The 22,713-nt window shown below is 35.7% G+C and overlaps 4 protein-coding genes across 6 annotated transcripts; 1 reads left to right on the forward strand and 3 right to left on the reverse strand.

Moving 5' to 3' along the window:
• Positions 1-2,402: 2,402 nt before the first annotated feature.
• On the reverse strand, positions 2,403-4,125 carry LOC116140098 (probable acyl-activating enzyme 5, peroxisomal). The gene has a single exon (XM_031425735.1). It carries the CDS (start codon positions 4,095-4,097, stop codon positions 2,460-2,462), a length of 1,638 nt encoding a protein of 545 aa, XP_031281595.1. The 5' UTR covers positions 4,098-4,125; the 3' UTR covers positions 2,403-2,459.
• Positions 4,126-7,508: 3,383 nt separating this feature from the next.
• Positions 7,509-9,213, reverse strand: LOC116140103 (probable acyl-activating enzyme 6). The gene has a single exon (XM_031425739.1). It carries the CDS (start codon positions 9,183-9,185, stop codon positions 7,548-7,550), a length of 1,638 nt encoding a protein of 545 aa, XP_031281599.1. The 5' UTR covers positions 9,186-9,213; the 3' UTR covers positions 7,509-7,547.
• Positions 9,214-11,669: 2,456 nt separating this feature from the next.
• Positions 11,670-19,733, reverse strand: LOC116140104 (PHD finger protein EHD3). 3 transcript variants are annotated; one of them, XM_031425742.1, is made up of 7 exons: positions 19,634-19,733; positions 18,750-18,955; positions 16,715-16,837; positions 16,286-16,612; positions 14,206-14,295; positions 14,013-14,057; positions 11,670-13,272 (listed from the first exon to the last, which is right to left on the reverse strand). In XM_031425742.1, the coding sequence occupies exons 2-7, from the start codon at positions 18,951-18,953 to the stop codon at positions 12,310-12,312; spliced, it is 1,752 nt and encodes a 583-aa protein (XP_031281602.1). In that variant the 5' UTR covers positions 18,954-18,955; positions 19,634-19,733; the 3' UTR covers positions 11,670-12,309. The 3 variants fall into 3 exon arrangements, with proteins under 3 accessions (XP_031281602.1, XP_031281601.1, XP_031281600.1); XM_031425741.1 differs by having other exon boundaries at positions 11,670-13,269; positions 19,606-19,719; XM_031425740.1 differs by having other exon boundaries at positions 19,606-19,719.
• A 690-nt stretch (positions 19,734-20,423) lies between these two features.
• LOC116140088 (BTB/POZ domain-containing protein At4g08455-like) lies at positions 20,424-22,572 on the forward strand. The gene is made up of 2 exons (XM_031425723.1): positions 20,424-20,864; positions 21,831-22,572. Exons 1-2 carry the CDS (start codon positions 20,511-20,513, stop codon positions 22,293-22,295), a joined length of 819 nt encoding a protein of 272 aa, XP_031281583.1. The 5' UTR covers positions 20,424-20,510; the 3' UTR covers positions 22,296-22,572.
• The last annotated feature ends 141 nt before the right edge of the window (positions 22,573-22,713 follow it).

Below are 22,713 nucleotides of genomic sequence, written 5' to 3' on the forward strand. Positions count from 1 at the left end.
GTTAAAAATCCTTTAAAAATTAAAATATATTCTTGAATGTATTATATCATTAGGTGACGTTAATTTGCTTAGTTGTCTAACCAATAGAAGTTATGGTGAGGAGATGTTTTTTTTTTTTTTTTTTTTTTGAAATAAATTGTAATTTATTGATAAAGACGAAGGATATATCCAAGAAAACCAAAGCAGGAAAAATATTTTTCTCCGTTAAGAAAAATGAGAAAATTGTCGTACACTTAACTTAGTTATTCAATATGTTCTAATCCAGAAATAGATTGATTAGTTAACAATAAAATATCATTTTTATCAATCATCAAAGCATGCCACATGAAAGCCCTTCTGTCCTTGTTGCCTAATTAATTAGATTTTTTTTTTTTAAATATTATATTTCTTCTTCGATCAGGTCACCATGAAACCTTCATATTACGTACATTATGGAGAATATCAGTTTAGCCTGTTTAGGAGTCAATGACATCGCCAAGCAGTTGTATTATATGTTATTCGTGGATGTGGGAAACAAGAGAATCATATTAATAATTAATTATTAAACTAATTAATCATTTAGCCCGTTTCATTAATTTATTTATATTTTTACTGATTATTATAAGTTTCAACATGAGTAGAGAAGACATAATCCGAGTGATCAATTTGGTTTAAATAATCAGTAAACAATTTTTTTCACCCAAGGTTTGCCTTAATGACTCTTTCCCATCCAAAAGGTTTCAAAATACCACTTTCCTACCCAAAGTTTATGTTCCGTTTACTATCCAAAATAGACTTTTCGATTCGACAGCCAATGGAGAGAAAACTCAGTCCAAACAGTTGAGGCTTTTGAAGAGAGGATGTCGGTGAGTCTTTTGATGGTCAGGATTGGTTGAAATCTGACTTGGGAGGGGCGGTTGAACGTTTCACAAATCACTCGATTGTCGGCGATTGATGGGGTAGGCAAGAGTAAGGTTTGAGGGGTTTTGATGAGTGATGATGTTGGCACAGAATAGTGGTGGTTTAGGATCGCAAAGATGTTGGAACCGACCAACAATTGGTTAGAATATAAACTTTGGGTGGGAAAATAGTATTTTGAAACTTTTTGGGTGGAAAAGTGTCATTAAGGCAAACCTTGGGTGGGAAAAAATTGTTTACTCTAAGGGTGTGTTTGGTTTGGGAGTAATCTCCCATTACTGGGGAAATGTCATCTGATATTACTTTATTAGCACGTTTGATTGTCAAGTAATATAACATTCAGGTAATCTTCTAAAACCAATAGTAATACTATTGGTAAGATGGGAGGTAATCTGATTACTTTTATTTTCTTAGGTATTTTAAAAATATTTGGTAATCTTATTTTTGTAACAATTTTATCCATCACTATTAAAACTTTTGGACAATAATGGCCTCAATTTGAAAAAAATTTACAAAAAAATTCAAGGACTATTTTATCCTTATATACAAAATTTTTAGAACATAAATACCCTTGCACTTTGAAAAAAATTACCCAAGGCCACCACCGCTAGCCACCGACCATCGAAAACCACCATCGACGGCTTCCTGTTGATGCCGATATGGCAGTTTTCAGCTAGATATTTGGCCGTAAACTGCCAGATCTATGAATCCTAGCCGTCAACAGCCAAAATACTTGTCGTCAGTGATAGCTAGATATCTAGCCATCAACGGCAAGAACTCTGGCCATCAATGGCCAGAACTTTGGCCATTAACGAATGCCAGTTCTGGCCGTAGATTTGGCCATTTCCAGCCAGATCCATCATGGGTCCGGCTGGAAATGGACTTACGGCCACTACCGCAGTCGCTGACTGTGGTGGCAGGCAGCCGGTAGTGGCTTGGGGTGGTGGGGGTATTTTTGTTAAGTTTTAAACTTTTTTTATTGTTGGGGTGTTTTAGCAAAATTTCAAATGTATAAGGTTAAATGAAATTATTTAAAAGTAATATTATATTAATATTTAAAAAGGAGGATAATTTAGTAAATTATATAACATGCTTATCAATTTATTCCTCTAAACCAAACATATTAATATAACATACCTACCAATTGATTCAAACCAACCAAACACATTTTCTTAAATATTCTCAATAATTTTTAAAATAATTTATCTTTTAATTAATATAACATTCCTAATAATACAGGTATATAACATTCTTGAACCAAACAAACACTTAAATAATTGTACAAAACCCAATTGCATAGATGATCGTGAAAACATTGGGAGTTATGCGTGAGTCGTGAACCATGATATATACAAGTTTTAAATCCAGAAAGAAAGCTATATTAGGATCAATGAATTTGGTTTCAGATATCATATTACAACATTTAAATAAAGCATATCTGAATCATTATTTAGATAATGTTAGTTAACTTATTGTATTTATAATAAACATATTGCTGTTAAATAGAAAGTTGAAAAATTAAGAATGAAACGATTTTAATTAATTTGCTTGGTTTATTAATTCTACAAACGTGAATGCAACATTGACTTGGCAATTTCCCTCAGCACAAATTTCTGAATTTTCCCAGTTGATGTCTTGGGAAGCTCATCCTTGAAGATTACAGTCTTGGGTACCATGTAATGAGGCAACCGTGCCCTACAAAACTCTATTATCTCCTTCTCTGTAGGTTTCTGATTGAACTCACTCTTCAAACACACAAACGCACATGGCGTCTCCTGCCAAAACGGGTCTGGTTGAGCCACCACCGCCGCTTCATTAATCATCGGATGAGAATACAATACGGATTCAACCTCCGCACTGCTTATATTCTCTCCACCGCTTATAATCACATCCTTTGATCGATCTTTGATCTCTACATAGCCATCAGGATGCATTACACCAACATCTCCAGTATAAAACCAGCCGTCATCTTTCATACATTTGGACGAACTTTCCGGGTCTTTCAGATAACCTAACATGATTGTCCCTCCGCGAAAAACGATCTCGCCACGTGTCACCCCATCTCGTTGGACGCTCTGTCTTGACTTGGGATCCACCACATCCATTTCGGTCAATCCGATTGTCCCGACTCCTTGTCTTGCTTTAATCCGCGATCTCTCACTTGATGGCAATTTGTTCCATTGAGGTTTCCATGCACACGAAACGACGACACCAGATGTTTCAGTTAACCCGTATCCATGACTCACTATAAAACCCTTTGACTCAGCTCTGAAGAGGACCGGGGCTGGTGGCGGAGCACCGGCAGTAAGGACGTAGACCGGATGATCAAGGGGTTCAGCTTCTGCATAGTTTGAGAGCATATTGAGCACCACTGGTGCACCGCACATGTGTGTGACTTTATGTTGTTTAATCAAAGCGTAAATGCTGGCAACCTCAATTCTACGGAGGCAAATATTGGTTCCACCGACGGCAGCCATACCCCAAGGGAAGCTCCACCCATTGACGTGAAACATTGGCAGGGTCCACAAATAAACGGGTTGATTCGGAACTGACCAATCTATCAGTGAAGAAACTGTGGCAATGAAGAGCGCCCTGTGGCATTGCATTACACCTTTAGGAGACGAAGTTGTACCAGATGTATAATTCAGAACCATAGGATCCCATTCACTCGTGGGCCGAACCCATTTGAAGTTTGAGTCACCCTTTTCCACCATGTTTTCGTAAGTATCAATAAATCCAACGGTCGCTGATGAGGCGTCATCGTCAGTGATGAGAACGAGACGCGGGGTTTCGGCATGAGGCGGAAACAAAGAGATAGCTTCCAGGATAAGAGAGCTCAAAAGGTGATCAACGAACACGAGTTTTGATTCGCTGTGTTGGAGGATTAATGATATGGTGCGGGCGTCAAGCCTCGTGTTAATGGTGTTAAGAATAGCCCCAGACATTGGAATCGAGAAATGGAGCTCGTACATAGCAGGAATGTTGGGGGCTACGACAGACACCATGTGGCCACTCTTGATACCAAGAGATAAAAGAGATGACGCCACCTGGATGCATCGACGGTAGGTTTGTGACCAGGTGTAGGTGGTGGTGTTGTAGACGACAGAAGGGCAATCACCATAGACAGTTGCAGCTCTTTCCAGAAAGCGTATTGGAGAAAGAGGGGAAGAGTTTACAAGATTTGGCTTTAGTTGGTCCATCGAGGGTAAGGTTTCGTATCTTCCCTTCTATTTTGTGATCTTCATTCGTTGGTAAATGTCCCATTTATAACATTTCGAGACTTATGGTTGCGTTTGGTTTGTTTTTTCCGTCCATATTCCCGATGCTATTCTCAAAATATTTATTTGTTTAATTATTTGATATATACTACTATATTTTTTAATTATTTTTAAACCCCTTAAATTTATTAATTTTATTAAATACCCCTAAGAAAAAAAGTTAAAAATTAACAAAAATACCCCCACTCACCCATAGTTACCAGATTCCGACAACCACTATCAGTGGTAGCTGAAATTTGTCACAACGGCCTACAAACCATCGGAACTAGCCGGTAAGTCACCGATCTGGCCTTTTTGGGCCATATCTACAGTGAATTTGACCGAAAAAAGGCCAGATTTGACTGTCAACGATAGCTAAAGAAATGGTCGTCGTTGACTATCAACGACGGCCATATATTTGGCCACTACTAACAACTAAATCTAGCCTTTTCTGGCCAGATCCACTACGGATCTAGCCGAAAAAAGCCAGATCGATGCACATCCGGCTAGATCTGACCGATCTGAGTCGTAATGCCAGATTCCGATCAGATTCCGGCAGTGGTGGCCGAAATCTGGTACTATGGGTGGGTGGGGATGTTTTTGTCATTTTATAAAAATTTTATATATCGGGGTATTTAGTTAAATTAGTAAACTTAGGGAGTTTTTTTATAAATTTTTAAATTTTACCTCGTAATAATAACCCAATCCAATTATCCAATACTATCTCTAAAATTCTATCCAAAATAATAAACCAAATACACCTCATTTTATTTCTCTAAAGTCAATTTATTTTATAAAACAAATAATAAAAGCATAGCATAGGCCATAGGATTCCCAAGAATCTCCATGTTTTGCGTAATACACTACCAACGATTATCCAAGTTGAATTATAAAACTCTTGTGCAATTAAGAAGCTGATTGGGAGGGAACACACCCATCTTTTTAGATATTGATGAAATGTTAAATTAATATTGCCACAGAACAATTATTAATCACAGGCACGTGAACAATTTACGAATTAGTTATGAGATCTTGAGTAATTAATTCTTTTTTTTTTTTTTTGCTCTGCCAAAAACGGGGGTGAGCCACCACCGCCGCTTCCATAATCATCAGGAAAAATATTTTTCTCCGTTAAGAAAAATGAGAAAATTGTCGTACACTTAACTTAGTTATTCAATATGTTCTAATCCAGAAATAGATTGATTAGTTAACAATAAAATATCATTTTTATCAATCATCAAAGCATGTCACATGAAAGCTCTTCTGTCCTTGTTGCCTAATTAATTAGATTTTTTTTTTTTTAAATATTATATTTCCTCTTCGATCAGGTCACCATGAAACCTTCATAGTACGTACATTATGGAGACTATCAGTTTAGCCTCTTTAGGAGTCAATGACATCGCCAAGCAGTTGTATTATATGTTATTCGTGGATGTGGGAAACAAGAGAATCACATTAATAATTAATTATTCATTTTCAAACAAATTAATCATTTAGCCCGTTTCATTAATTTATTTATATTTTTACTGATTATTATAAGTTTCAACATGAGTAGAGAAGACATAATCCGAGTGATCAATTTGGTTTAAATAATGAGTAAACAATTTTTCCCACCCAAGGTTTGCCTTAATGACTCTTTCCCATCCAAAAAGTTTCAAAATACAACTTTTTTACCCAAAGTTTATGTTCCGTTTACTATCCAAAATAGAATTTTCTATTCGACAGCCAATGGAGAGAAAACTCAGTCCAGATAGTTGAGGCTTTTGAAGAGGGGATGTCGGTGAGTCTTTTGATGGTCGAGATTGATCGAAATCTGACTTGGGAGGGGCGGTTGAAAGTTTCACAAATCACTCGATTGCCGACGATTGATAGGGTAGGCAAGAGCAAGGTTTGAGGGGTTTTGGTGAGTGATGATGTTGGAACAGAATAGTGGTGGTTTAGGATCGCAAAGATGTTGGAACCGACCAACGATTGGTCAGAATATAAACTTTGGGTGGGAAAATGGTATTTTGAAACTTTTTGGGTGGAAAAGTGTCATTAAGGCAAACCTTGGGTGGCAAAAAATTGTTTACTCTAAGGATGTGTTTGGTTTGGGAGTAATCTCCCGTTACTGAGGAAATGTCATCTGATATTACTTTATTACCACGTTTGATTGTCAAGTAATATAACATTCAGGTAATCTTCTAAAACCAATAGTAATACTATTGGTAAGATGGGAGGTAATCTGATTACTTCTATTTTCTTAGGTATTTTAAAATTACCTGGTAATCTTATTTTTGTAACAATTTTATCCATCACTATTAAAACTTTTGGACAATAATGGCCTTAATTTGAAAAAAAATTACAAAAAAATTCAAGGACTATTTTATCCTTATATACAAAATTTTTAGAACATAAATACCCTTGCACTTTGAAAAAATTACCCAAGGCCACCACCGCTAGCCACTGACTGTTGGAAACCACCATCGACGACTTCCTGTTGATGCTGATATGACAGTTTTCAGCCAGATATTTAGTCATAAACCGCCAGATCTACGACTCCTAGCCGTCAATAGCCAAAATACTTGCCGTCAACGATAGCTAGATATATAGCCATCAACAATAAGAACTCTGGCCATCAATGGCTAGAACTTTGGCCATTAACGAATGCCAGTTCTGGTAGTAGATTTGGCCATTTCTGGCCAGATCCATCATGGGTCTGGTTGAAAATGGACTTACGGCCACTGCCGTAGTCGTCGACTGTGGTGGCAGACAGTCGGTAGTGGCTTGGGGTGATAAGGGTGTTTTTGTTAAGTTTTAAACTTTTTTTATTATTGGGGTGTTTTAGCAAAATTCAAATGTATAAGGTTAAATGAAATTATTTAAAAGTAATATTATATTAATATTTAAAAAAAAGGGCAATTTGGTAAATTATATAATATGTCTATCAATTTATTCTTCCAAACCAAACATATTAATATAACATACTTACCAATTGATTCCAACCAACCAAATACATTTTCCTAAACATTCTCAATAATCTTCTAAATAATTTATCTTTTCATTAATATAATATTCCTAATAATACAAATATACAATATTCACTGAACCAAATACACCTTTAAATAATTGTACAAAATCCAAGTGCATAGATGATCGTGAAAACATTGGGAGTTATGCGTGAGTCGTGAACCATGATATATAAAAGTTTTAAATCCAAAAAGAAAGCTATATTACGATCAATGAATTTGGTTTCGGATATCATATTACAACATTTAAATAAAGCATATCTGAATAATGATTCAGATAATGTTAGTTAACTTATTGTATTTATACTAAACATATTGCTGTTAATTAGAAAGTTGAAAAATTAAGAATGAAACGATTTTAATTAATTTGCTTGGTTTATTAATTCTACAAACGTGAATGCAACATTGACTTGGCAATTTCCCTCAGCACAAATTTCTGAATTTTCCCAGTTGATGTCTTGGGAAGCTCATCCTTGAATATTACAGTCTTGGGCACCATGTAATGCGGTAACCGTGCCCTACAAAACTCTATTATCTCCTTCTCTGTAGGTTTCTGACTGAACTCACTCTTCAAACACACAAATGCACATGGCGTCTCCTGCCAAAACGGGTCTGGTTGAGCCACCACCGCCGCTTCATTAATCATCGGATGAGAATACAATACGGATTCAACCTCCGCACTGCTTATATTCTCTCCACCGCTTATAATCACATCCTTTGATCGATCTTTGATCTCTACATAGCCATCAGGATGCATTACACCAACATCTCCAGTATAAAACCAGCCGTCATCTTTCATACATTTGGAAGAACTTTCCGGGTCTTTCAGATAACCTAACATGATTGTCCCTCCGCGAAAAACGATCTCGCCACGTGTCACCCCATCTCGTTGGACGCTCTGTCTTGACTTGGGATCCACCACATCCATTTCGGTCAATCCGATTGTCCCGACTCCTTGTCTTGCTTTAATCTGCGATCTCTCACTTGATGGCAATTTGTTCCATTGCGGTTTCCATGCACACGAAACGACGACACCAGATGTTTCAGTCAACCCGTATCCATGACTCACTATAAAACCCTTTGACTCAGCTCTGAAGAGGACCGGGGCTGGTGGCGGAGCACCGGCAGTAAGGACATAGACTGGATGATCAAGAGGTTCAACTTCTGCATAGTTTGAGAGCATATTGAGCACCACTGGTGCACCGCACATGTGTGTGACTTTATGTTGTTTAATCAAAGCGTAAATGGTGGCAACCTCAATTTTACGGAGGCAAATATTGGTTCCACCGACGGCAGCCATACCCCAAGGGAAGCTCCACCCATTGACGTGAAACATTGGCAGGGTCCACAAATAAACGGGTTGATTCGGAACTGACCAATCTATCAGTGAAGAAACTGTGGCAATGAAGAGCGCCCTGTGGCATTGCAATACACCTTTAGGAGACGAAGTTGTACCAGATGTATAATTCAGAACCATAGGATCCCATTCACTCGTGGGCCGAACCCATGTGAAGTTTGGGTCACCCTTTTCCACCATGTTTTCGTAAGTATCAATAAATCCAACGGTCGCTGATGAGGCGTCATCGTCAGTGATGAGAACGAGACGCGGGGTTTCGGCATGAGGCGGAAACAAAGAGATAGCTTCCAGGATAAGAGAGCTCAAAAGGTGATCAACGAACACGAGTTTTGATTCGCTGTGTTGGAGGATTAATGATATGGTGCGGGCGTCAAGCCTCGTGTTAATGGTGTTAAGAATAGCCCCAGACATTGGAATCGAGAAATGGAGCTCGTACATAGCAGGAATGTTGGGGGCTACGACAGACACCATGTGGCCACTCTTGATACCAAGAGATAAAAGAGATGACGCCACCTGGATGCATCGACGGTAGGTTTGTGACCAGGTGTAGGTGGTGGTGTTGTAGACGACAGAAGGGCAATCACCATAGACAGTTGCAGCTCTTTCCAGAAAGCGTATTGGAGAAAGAGGGGAAGAGTTTACAAGATTTGGCTTTAGTTGGTCCATCGAGGGTAAGGTTTCGTATCTTCCCTTCTATTTTGTGATCTTCATTCGTTGGTAAATGTCCCATTTATAACATTTCGAGACTTATGGTTGCGTTTGGTTTGTTTTTTCCGTCCATATTCCCGATGCTATTCTCAAAATATTTATTTGTTTAATTATTTGATATATACTACTATATTTTTTAATTATTTTTAAACCCCTTAAATTTATTAATTTTATTAAATACCCCTAAGAAAAAAAGTTAAAAATTAACAAAAATACCCCCACTCACCCATAGTTACCAGATTCCGACAACCACTATCAGTGGTAGCTGAAATTTGTCACAACGGCCTACAAACCATCGGAACTAGCCGGTAAGTCACCGATCTGGCCTTTTTGGGCCATATCTACAGTGAATTTGACCGAAAAAAGGCCAGATTTGACTGTCAACGATAGCTAAAGAAATGGTCGTCGTTGACTATCAACGACGGCCATATATTTGGCCACTACTAACAACTAAATCTAGCCTTTTCTGGCCAGATCCACTACGGATCTAGCCGAAAAAAGCCAGATCGATGCACATCCGGCTAGATCTGACCGATCTGAGTCGTAATGCCAGATTCCGATCAGATTCCGGCAGTGGTGGCCGAAATCTGGTACTATGGGTGGGTGGGGATGTTTTTGTCATTTTATAAAAATTTTATATATCGGGGTATTTAGTTAAATTAGTAAACTTAGGGAGTTTTTTTATAAATTTTTAAATTTTACCTCGTAATAATAACCCAATCCAATTATCCAATACTATCTCTAAAATTCTATCCAAAATAATAAACCAAATACACCTCATTTTATTTCTCTAAAGTCAATTTATTTTATAAAACAAATAATAAAAGCATAGCATAGGCCATAGGATTCCCAAGAATCTCCATGTTTTGCGTAATACACTACCAACGATTATCCAAGTTGAATTATAAAACTCTTGTGCAATCAAGAAGCTGATTGGGAGGGAACACACCCATCTTTTTAGATATTGATGAAATGTTAAATTAATATTGCCACAGAACAATTATTAATCACAGGCACGTGAACAATTTACGAATTAGTTATGAGATCGTGAGTAATTAATTCTTTTTTTTTTTTTTTTTTTTTTGGATTTTAATGGAATTGTTAAGTCCATTCATATTTTTTTAGCGGAGTCATGGAATATTTAGTAGTATTATTTCCATTTCTTTAGACGTAAGAAATTGACTATCTCCATATTAAACATAAATAATGCATGCATTAATTAATCGATGGTTCCATATATTCTTTTAAAATCGGCAAAGTGTTAGTTTTCTTTTGTTGATTTTTATCAGTGTATTTGGTTAATCTAAAGCTGCAGAGTTATTTGGGATTAAAACAACATTTTAAACTCCCAAATGCATATTTATTGAAATGATAGAGCATATATTGGTTTTGCATATGGTAAGATAATTAGATTTCAATACTGATAAAATTCTATAATGGAGATACTACATTAATAGTATTACGTTTGAACTCTTTCTTCTCTAAATTAAATACTTATGTGATTCAATTTTTTTTTTTTTTTAAATATTTAAAGAAAACACTCAAACATGCTCAATATATATATTCAATGTTGTACATGCAATTCGTTAAAGGTCACTGAAAAATCTAAATCGTTGGTATATAGATCAAACCTCAATACTAAATGGTCACTGAAGTGTATCTACTTCTTTAAGGGAGTCACAATTTCAAAGCTAACTCTTTTCAAAATTTGAGTGGGCTATATACACTACTAAATCTACTACTAACACACCTTTTATCCCTACAATATATATTTTTTGGCTTTGAATTATCTAAAAAATCAATCTATAAATTATACTTAATAGTATGGTCACCCTTTTAAAAAATATTCTGATTTTGTTTTGCCTTGCTACAAGGATTTAATCATTTTAAATTCACGTTGTTATTAATTCGTCATGGTTTATGCTTTTTATTGATTGAATATAACATAGGTGCCAACCAGATTCTTATTTTATTTTCTTTGTAATAAATTTAACGAAATACGTATGGATGGAGTTCTATAAAAATTTTAGTGTTTTTATAATCAGCGGAATCGTATTGAAACCAGTTAAAGAAGATGACATATTTGTTTTCTCAATTTTCTGTAATTTATTTCGTGACATTGAATGAGATAAACATAAATCAGATTAAAATTATGGGGCATTTTGTCAACAGCAAAATCTTCCTACATATACGGTTGATGCATTTCCAAATATAATGCTACTTAATTAAATGAAGTTTAGGGAAGTTCTGATTCATCCATAAGAAATATTCTTGTCAACTTTCCCAGTGCATGTTAAATCTCTGAAAGCTCTTCCAGGAAAACCAAATTAGGTTAACATGAAGAGTAGTAAAACTCCTTCATGGTTAATAACAAGAATGAAAAGTGCACTATAGAATCAGACTTAATAACTTGATACATATTGAAGATAAATTGAGAGCAAGAGAAAATTCCCAAATAAGCAAGAGGAAAGTTTTGTTTGAGATAACGTTACCTACCATGTTAACCATTGAAATGATCTACTATACTGATCATTATCAAAGGTAACGTTACCCCTAATAAAATACTGCAGATAACTATAATCCAAATACATAACACAGATTATAACAAGAAAAGAATATCCTTCACATTTTCATTGTAAAACTTTTTGTTCAAAGTTCTCTTCATTTTACAACACAACTGAGGTGAGAAAACATTAAGCTTCTGCTACCCATCCCAGAATATGTACCACATAGTACAAAATGTGCAAACAGAGCGCAGTCGATGTTAAATGAAACCTTTCCGCCAATCAAAACCCAAAGGTTCCCAGAAAATTCACTTGGGCAGGAACCAAAGACTACATAATGTCATCTCTTACACACTGCCAACCACCAATATACAGCCACCATATTCATGTCTAGCCCAGCAGTCATGTATCATAAAGTCAGCAAAATCTAACATTGTTAACCTACCAAAATATTAGTTTCCCCAAACAATATGGCAAAAAAGAAATTCCTTATATCAGGAGAAACATCATTAAAAAAAACAAAATCATTTTCACAAAAGCCATCAAATTTAGATCTTATCCCCTCTTAAGGTTGTTCTTCACTTCAAAGTCTTCTTCGCAGCCAAGTTCTCTTGAAAATTTAAGGTCTTAGCTGCATTTAAAAGCATGTCCATTCCACCTCTACCTCCATCTGATTCCTCCTCACTTTTCGCAATCAGTTCCTTTTCAAGATTTTCGTATGATGATATACCCTCTCTGCTTTTCTTTTTCTGTCCATTTTCATATGCCTTTATACCCTTGTCTCCTTTCTTTTTCTTTTTATTTTCATATACCTCCTTTACCCTGCGTATTTCTTTGAGTCCTGCTTCACATTTTCTGCAAAACCATCCACGCTTAGGAATTGAACTGCGTGGTGGTTCCATACAATAGATATGGTATGCATGATCACAAGTTTCACATATAACAATTTTGTCATCATCTTTATCAGTAAAGCAGCCTCTACATAGACACGAAGGGCAGAGCCAACGGGACCCATACGATTTTGACTGCTTTGGCGTTAAACACCTATTATGATAAAGCTTATAGGGGCAGTAATCGTGGTCACAGTATTGAAACTCATCACACGATGCTACCCTAACTCCACAAATTCCACAAGGGTACATCAGGTATCTTTTCTCTTTAGATTCTTGGATTTCGTCTGTACTACAGTTTGAGTTACCTTCAAAATCAATAAATGTTTCATTCGCTGGACTGGTCCCATCTCCAACTTGAATACCTTGGTTCCTGGGGGCATTCAGCCTCTCACACACTACACAGTTCTCATGAGGCGATCCAATTCCCTTTGCAGTGCAGCTACCACAATACCAACTTTTTGGAGGAATCTCTTTAACAGCTGGCTCGATACAGGAGACATGGTACATTTCTTCACATGAATCGCAAACTAAACAATCCTTCCCATCAGCCTTCTCCTCACAGCGCCTGCAAGTGCAAACCTTATTCACACTACATGCTTCTGGTCGTGCCATTTTAGCATCAGAGTTGGATTCCCCAGTAAACAACTGCTATGTGGGAAATAATTTCAATTACTCAGGACCAACTGAGATTGCATTTAGTATATCATCAAAAGAAACAACTGAAAGATCAAATTGTGCAGTACAAAATTTCAAAGTTCTTCCATCTAATAACTCTAAATTTCATCCAGATACTCCGCAACATTACATTTTAATAAAGCCCAAGTTATCTTACTTTCAATTTCACTGCAACACACAAATAATTGTTCGATATACCCTGAGTTCCCATGATTTATCTGTAAGATAACATGTGTATATGTAACCTAAGTAATTCTTTTAAGCAAGGTAAGTCCTAGGAATGCAGTTCAGTTGGGTTAGGCTAGGGGAAAAAAAAGGCGAGATAAAACAAATAAATTATAAGTAATAGATAAGACAAAATGGACCACTGGAATTCTGAAAACACTGGTCAATCACCCAAACAAATTCTTAAACAAATTTTAAAAGGAAAATGTTACCACAATTAAGAAGCACTTCAATGGCAATAAATTATATACAATGCATCAAGTCCAATCGTAATTATTGCAAAAACATTAGAGTGTGCGACATTGCAAGTCATTTGAAACCTTCTCCTTAATCTATATCCTCCAAAGCACCAAATGCAGCCTAAGCAATCTAATAACTTGTAGTGACAGTAAAATGCACGTCTATCTGATTTCTGAGGATTCAATTATACATAATACCAAAATTAAAGAAGACAGCAAATCAAAGTATCATGCATTAAGAAAGTTTACCTCAATTTTCTCTTCTTCATACTTAGACTGTACTGGGCCTCCAACCTGGAAGGAAAACATTAGAGTAAACTGAGACAGAAGAGCTACAAGTAACCATAAACTGGAAAAATTAAAGTTTAGAACCAATGCAAGAAAACAATTTAGCATATAAAGGAAAGTACTTAAGTACAGTAACATCAGTGAGTAGTCATACATGCTCATTCCAGGAAGTCCTTGAAAATTCTGCAACGCTCTTTGCAAGAGAAATCATTTCAGCACCAATCTCTTGAAACTTGATCCAAACCTAGAAAAAAAAATATTCGAAGTTAGATATATAAGAGGACTTAAAGTACTTCAGTTTCCTGGAACATGTCCTCAGGCCAAAAAAAGAAAGTTGCACATAGCAAAAGATTGACAGATCAAAAACACGATTGAGAATTATACTTAGTTGCATAACAGTTCCACGAAGATCAAATGTCATATTGAATTTTAACTTTGCAAAAATGTGGGACAAGATATAGATTCATATTGCGTCTAATCTTTCCATAAGTGAGGGGCAAATACAAATAAATTCAACTCAGAGAAGTTTAGACACAGAAGAACAAAGGTTGAAAGTGCCACCAAAATACAAGTAATATACACAGGAACAAGCACATATTGGAGCACTAGTGAAGACGAGATGAACAACCACAAGCATTTATGTATATCTAAATCTCCATGCATCAGAAAAATTGCATGAAAGAGATATTTTACTTTGGTAAGAGCAGCATGAAAGACGATAACTCATGACACTATACATTATTCAACACAGAAATATGAGGAACCACAACTTACCAATAAGAGCTCCATGCCATTGCATGTAAATGGCTTGCGTACAAACTATTAGAATGAAAATCAGCTAATGAGTTCTCCAAACCTATGAAATTTAAACCTATGAAGTTAAAAGGACTTTGGAAAAGACACCATCACAAAAAAACGATTAAATTCAAGTCATAATAATGCAAATAGAGGTGACAAAAGAAGTGGGTACATGTCCCAAGAATTAGACCAGGAACACAGAATCAATCGTAGCTAAAAGGGCTGAAGGGATTTTGTAGCTAACAGCAAATATAGCTAGAAATGGTTAGGACTACAGCATGATTAAGATTTCCAGAATTTCGATGAGCGAAGATTCAAAAGCCATTAAGCTAATAAGTTATGAGAAAGCCATTAATAAACATCAATACACTAATAGTTTATATACAATCCCTACTTGAAATATTCACTGCCCTTTTACTTTAGCTTTCTTTACTTTGATGCAGTACCCGCAAGAAGAGTTCGTAGTGTAAGTTTACCAATTCAAGTAGGCCCTCCAAATCATTAATAGCTTTCCCTGAAGATCTTTTGTATTCTGCAAACTGACTCAAAAGTTTCACATGTTCTGAATCTCTTTTCCCTAGGAAATATTACTCATGTTTACAGCAACCTACCATTGATCATATCAGTTTTACCTGATTATTAGCCGAATGTCACAACTATTTGAAGGAAAGCCTTCTTAAATTATAGATATCCCAAAAATATATCAAACTGCCAGACAGTACTTTTCCATACGGTACAGTAATTAATGACTTTTTTGCAGTAGCACAAAAGTCCTTAAAGTCCTATTGTCAGAGAGGGGCTTTTCTTCCTATTCCATTATTTTATTTATCCTATTCCTGATTGCATACCTGCCTTTTAACTGACATAGACAAGAAATTCTATGTATTAAAATTATTACTAATATTTGGTATGTAGCAAGTAAAACTACATGAAGAGTATTTGGCGCTTAGCAAGATCATTAGCCAAGAGTAATGCAGTTTCTCTAAAAGGAAAGGTTTGCTTTAGGTGAACAACATTTTGCGGGGATTTGGCAACAGCAAACAAGTGACACATCGGAATTTCTACATGATTGTAAAGAGAAATCCTTTGTATAAATTTATTATTTAGAATTTATGATATACTAAATAAAACTGTATATGAAGCATTAATTTGGAAATTAGCAAGACCATTAGTGACGATTTTTTTTCCTAAACAGAAAAATCTCTTTATTATAGCCTTTTCAACAGGGCTGAGCCTTGACATGCAATATCGACAATATAACAAGTTCTCTATTAAGATGCAGAATACAAAAGCTTGCGGGCCATCCAAAACCCATATCATTTCAATGCATCATAATATTTAGCAAACACAAACATTGAATCACTATTCCTTCACCATTAATTCAAGCCAGGCAAGCAAATAAGATGTATAATTTTAAAAAAGATTACACATATTACCTGTTGAATATCATCAACGAAACGCGTAGGTGAACTTTCATAAGTTCCTTCTTTCATCCTTGTGTGAATCACACTAAAGTCGATAAATCTGTCATACTTGAATCCTTCAAAATTTTCCTGGAGTAGCTTACATAATAAGCTGAACTTTTCAGAAATTAGAATATCAAAGAAAGCACGCCGACACATATTAGTGATGATACAAGGATCAGATGCATTTAAAGGGCCATCAGAGACAACACCCACATGACCTTTAGCTGAATACTGACATCCATTAGTAATCCCTGTTTGTGAGCATTTGTTCCTATCTTGACCATGACTATCAGATCCCTGAAATAAAAATCAAACTCAAGAGTTTTATCCAGAAAAAAGGAAACGATGATAAACAACTCATATCATAAGATCACAAGCAATTTCAGTGACAGCACAAACCTTAACTGTCGTACAAACAATTTCTGGATCAAACAAAGATGCTTCGTGAATACACTGTTCTATACCACCCACACCTTTGAATGACCCAAGCATCTGAGACAGTACAGCATTTCTGTTTCTCCTCTGCAAACAATCATATGACTTATTCAGAAAACGCTGAAAGTTATCCCTGGATGACAGCTTTTTTCATAATGCCTATTAAGTATTTCCCACAGTTCCTTAACAATCAGGAGGACATCAGGTTGGTTCCATTAAGGCAAGAAGGATCAGGAAACATCATTACAAATAGAACATGAAGGAATTGTTGGGAAAAGAAGATATACATATAGATTTTCCATCAAGGAAATTGAATAACCATACACACATAATTGCACAGGTTATTTTCATTTCTCATAGACAACATGATGCTATATAAAATTGATCATAGATTTAAAATTTTTTAATGTGATTCCAAGGTTAGCGCTATTTTCCATTACACTTGAAACCTATCTACTATAGCAAATATCAGACTACTTTAAGGTTCACATTCCACAGTATTCAATTATACCCATGTAGTAGCCAAAACATAAAACGGCGATACTTAATAAAAGGAGATCCTAAAATTGCCCCATTTTGTTCCTGAACACCCATCTAAACAAATGAAAAGGCAAGATCTTTCTCCAGTATTTCAATAGCAATAAAAAATTGTACAAAACCAGGCCAACTATTTGTGGTAAATCATGCACAAGTAACATGCATTTGCAAATAAAAGTACAAAATTCATGCACTTCACTAATATAAATACACACCACACACTCTCGTCCAAATGCAAATACTTTGGTTGGATCATCTATCACAATTAATGATGATTCTACATTACCAAGCCATTTCAACCATTTATCAAATTGTAAAATACCAAGTGTCAACTGATAAGATAGATAATGGAAAATGTTAAGAAAAGTGCAGAAAAAATTTAATTTGAATGGCTTATGGCTCAAGATCTAACGTATCCTGTTCATAAATTAGCATATTGTTTAATTAATGTGCCAAAGTTCTACAGGCATGGAACATAGCTTAAACTCCTTTAAAAGTTACATAGTGCAATTGAATTGTGAAAAAAAAAATATCAGAAATATAATCCACTAAAATGATAAAGAAAAAAAAAGTTTATTTCAAAATTTCAAGTTAGCACAAAGATACTAAATTGCCTATAATTCTCTCTAATGAAATTCGAGATGTTATATTCTAGTTTTTCTTCACTTAAATCTAAAGAAGCAATTTTAAGTTTTGCCCAATAGCGATGGCTCAGCACAGACTCTTATGCTAATAGCTTCCATATATCGTAATATTAAGATACAATATAAGTTCCAACAAATTTTCTGACACATACAGAATATAGTACTGTCAATTATGCACAAAATAACAAATGATAACCAAGTATTAGAAATGATATATTATGTAGATTAATACAAGACACTGACTAACATAACAATGGGTTATCTAAATTACATAGTCGTATCCATATATAAGTGTGTATTTACATGCAATACATGAGAAGACACAAGACATAGGCATGCCTCACCTCATAAACTTTTATCTAGTTGTATCCATATATAAGTGTGTGTTTATGTGCAACACACAAGAAGACACAAGATATAGGCATGCCTCACTTCATAAACTTTTATCTACTTGTATCCATATATAAGTGTGTGTTTATGTGCAACACACAAGAAGACACAAGATATAGGCATGCCTCACTTCATAAAACTTTTATCTACTTTAATAGTCCATTTAAGTAGTCCCTAATATTAATGAAGGAATACCGAGAAGTATCAGTTAGCTAAAGCTCTTAACCTTAATCAACTTTTCTTAATGTGCCTAATCCAAAGCAGAGATTTTTCAACTCACTACAAGCACTAAAGCATATTTTAGCATCAATTTCAAGTCATTTTGGTCCTTGAATGTCATGACAGAAAAACTCATTTCATGATTGACTATTACAAAGAAAAAAAAATTATTCCTCCACGCTTATTCACATACATTCATGGAGACATACCTGAATTCTAAAGGAATCCTCCAAAAATTTGGCTTCTTCTGTTGACCTTACATGCTTCCGCCTCTTGTAGGTCCGAAAACCCTCCCTTGCAACTGAGCTCCCTTCACCGAAATCATGCACCCTTCCAACTTCAATCCCATTAATCCCCCTTCCTCTTTTCAAGAACTCTGTATCACCATTGCATGTTCCCTCTTCACAGCCCATCACTAACAGAAATTAAAAATAAAGAAAAAACTATTAAAAAAATAAACTTTATGAGCCGTCCATCACCAAGTACGGTTTTCAAATGGCAACAAACAAGAGAAGATGAATATTTTACATAAATTACAAGAAACCTACTCAGCTAATAAAATCAAACTATAAAACAATGGACTTAAGCCCCCATCCCTGTTTGATTTCTGAAAAAGCATGGAAAATTAGGGTTTCCCTATCATACCCACATGACAAAATTCAAAATTCACATAAATTATTAGACGCCCACTTCATAATATTGACTAAATTAGCAAATAACTACCCAAATTCGAGCGAGTAGAGTTTTAAAAACAAAATTCGTTTTCTTTATAGTGAAAACACTGGCAATTGAAGTAAAAAACCAAAAATCTGCATCTCAGCATTCTATATTGTTTCAATTTATGAGGAAACGAGAAAAAGAAAACAAACCTAAAACCAAGTACTTGAACAAAGCTCTATTGGGTCCAACTATTTTCTTCTAGAGTCGAAATCCAAAAAAAGAAAAAGGAAAAAAAAAAAAAAAAGAGTTCTAGATTCAACCAGTTCAGTGTTAGTTTATACGTGCGTTTCCTACCATCATATTAAAGTAAGTTACCGAACAAAACATAGAAGAAACAAAACTTACTCAAAGAGAAATTAAAAGTTGTATTCACCTGAGTTAATGAATTTCTTAGAGCCCAAAAAATCGAAACTAAAGAGTTTTGTTTATGTCAGATGTCTTGGCTCTTCAAGTCTTATCCGTGTATTTTAAATTTTTCAGTACAGTGTTTTTTAACCCGTGGTTTTCTTCATTTTATGATTCCCGGGTCGGGTCTGCTTCTGGTGACCAGGAGTGATGAGTGCACCGGGCAGCACTGCGCAGCCGGTGCTTTTTTACCGGCAGGTGTCGGTTACTGGTGGTGGAGACTCAAGAAAGAAACTATTTATTGGTCAACTAAAGTCCGCTAATTTTTTTAATTGTTATTTTTTATTTAATTCTCAAAGAGTAATGCTATAATCATAATAAATTCTAGTAAACTTTTTTTCACAGCCTAATATAATAACTGTTAATTAATTAGTTTATAATAAGTCTCATTGGAGTCTTATTTTGATAAATTATGATTGATTAATTATGAGTTGTTGTAAAAAAAAATTTATAAGAAAAAGTTGTGAGTATAAATTTTAAAAAAAAAATTAAAATTAAAATTTATAAAAATATTTATTGAGTCACTAATTCTTCGATACAATAATTATGATGATGATGATAATGTTATTAATATAACAGTCATACATTACAAAAGTCCAATTTATGTAATAATATATATAACAGTGATAATTATTTAATTAATCTTGAGAGTATCATATTATTTAATCAAAGAAACCACAAATCTCGAATAAAAAAAATATAACAGTAATTACAAACCGAAACTCAACAACCACCCATCCAATAATTATTACAAAAGGGCACTTGAGTAAACTTGAACGAGTAAACAACATTTCCTGATACTACCCACTCCACCGAAACTGACCGAACCGGACCTAACTTTCGGAATGCGCGGACGCCGGTGTCTCTCATCTCGCCACACCGATTTTTCGGAGTCGGAGAGCGAGTCCGAGTCCGAATCCGAAACCATGCGTTGCATATCGTGCAGGGAGGAATACGGGACACGTGACGCGGGCACGTGCAAGGAGTGTTACGAGGAGGCGAGCGAGACCGAGGAGGAGCTCAAGCGAGAGATCGAAGATCTTAAAGCTAAAGTTGCCTTTCTGAGATTTTGGTCTCCGCTTGATCACCATGCTAGGTCCCACAATGGCCCTTGTTACACCGATGTCGTTTTGGTCGCCACCTCCGAGGATGGCTCCTCTGGCTTCTCCGTTCCCGTCCCTGCCCATAAAGCCGTTTTGGTGAGTACCCAGAAAAGTTTTTGATTCTTTGCTTATTGCTAGAGCTTGTTAACTGGTACTATAAGTTATGGTGAATTCTATTGCACTGTGATTACTACTATGGGATAGGCGTAGTAATTGTTGTTGGTTTTGATGGATGATAGTGCTTTAATTTGTGCAGGAAAGTGGAGTTGGTAGTCAGTATTGTTAGCTTAGTTGGTAAGGTTTCTTTTAGTTGTAAGAGAGGTTTTGAGATCGAAACTTGTTCGTATAGGAGTTGAGGAGAGCTTAGATTGAATTTTGGAGGGCTTGGATTAAATTTGGAAGTTGGGAGTGAACGTGATAAAAATTTGATAACTTGGTAGCTCCGGGAAACTCTTCAACCCTTGTGGAAGTGATGGAATTGTTCATCTGTAATCTGCAGATTGAATTCTTGCTCTGGTTGATTGAGTTGCTCTGTATCATGCGGAGCGCTTCTTTATTAGTGGGGCCAAATGTAAATTTCAAGTTGATGAGATAAGGAGAAAGAATACGAGGATATGCATAATAAATTGATTTTAATATGAAGTGCTTATTTGGTTGCTCTGCTTGTGGAACTGGAGTTGAAGTCCATAACTGGCAAATACTTTTTTTTCTAATTATTTTTTTTCTATTTCTTTATTTTTTTGAAAAACAAAAAATGTTGTTGGATAATTCTACCTGGTGGGATCTGGCTAAGATTGATCCAATTCCATTTATCAGGGGAGTGTACCCGCCTCTTGTGTGTCTGTGCACAAATTATTATGGGGTGTCACGGATGAATTTGGCAGAGCATGAAGTTGTAAGCAGCTCAAATATGATTCCATCTAAAATTGAGGGTTTGCGTGTGTCTTTGTAGGCACAATTTAAGCATGTATTCCTGTATAATTGGCTTTTTCACTATGCACTCGGTTGATGATGCACTTCTAGGGTACACCATTCCTTATTATTTCTTTGAAATGTATTCAGGTGAGCCGTTCTCCAGTGTTCAAAGCCATGCTAGAGAATGAGATGGAGGAAAGCCGGAGTGGCACTATAAAGATTAGTGATGTGACATACGATGCACTTCGTGCATTTGTCAACTATTTGTACACTGCAGAAGCATGCCTTGATGAGCAAATGGCCTATGACCTTTTAGAACTGGCGGAAAAATACCAGGTGAAGCACCTTAAAGCATACTGTGAGAAGTTCCTGGTATCCAAGTTGAATTGGGACAATTCAGTTATGAGCTATGCTTTTGCACACCAGCATAATGCTAAACAACTGCTTGATGCATCTTTGTCATTGATCACTGACAACATGGACAAGCTTACCAAACGGGAGGAGTACATAGAGCTTGTTGAAAAAGACCCCCGCCTTGTGGTGGAGATCTACGAAGCTTACCTCTCTAAACAGGTGAATACTGCAGCCCATAAGGATTCTTCCATGAAGTAAGGAGTGAGTACAGTTTTCTTCCTGTGCTGATCTGAAACCAGTATCATTATTTTTTGGGGGGGATAAGATATGAGTCATTGATTAGTGTTTACTGTTTATGGAGTCTCTGTATGTAGATGGAGATAATATGAACAAACTAAAATATTTGTTGGTTGGAAAGTTTTGTAGTAGTTTTCGACTATATTGATGGGCATGTCAAAGTTTTTTAAAAGATGTTATTGGTGGCAAAACTTGAAATTGTAAAATGTTGTGGATTTATAGAAATCATCTAGTGTTATCTTCTGTATACCAAATATTCTTTTCCCTTCTAGTATCTTTTCCCATTATCTTATTCAAGAAAGTCTCAGAGCATCAGAATGGATGTAAATGTCAATAGTTTATTATTCAAATTTCGTTTTATGGTTGAGCTACCAAAACT

The sequence above is a fragment of the Pistacia vera genome, unplaced genomic scaffold (assembly GCF_008641045.1).
Source record: "Pistacia vera cultivar Batoury unplaced genomic scaffold, PisVer_v2 Contig363, whole genome shotgun sequence".
In the NCBI taxonomy this organism is placed as follows: Eukaryota; Viridiplantae; Streptophyta; class Magnoliopsida; order Sapindales; family Anacardiaceae; genus Pistacia; species Pistacia vera.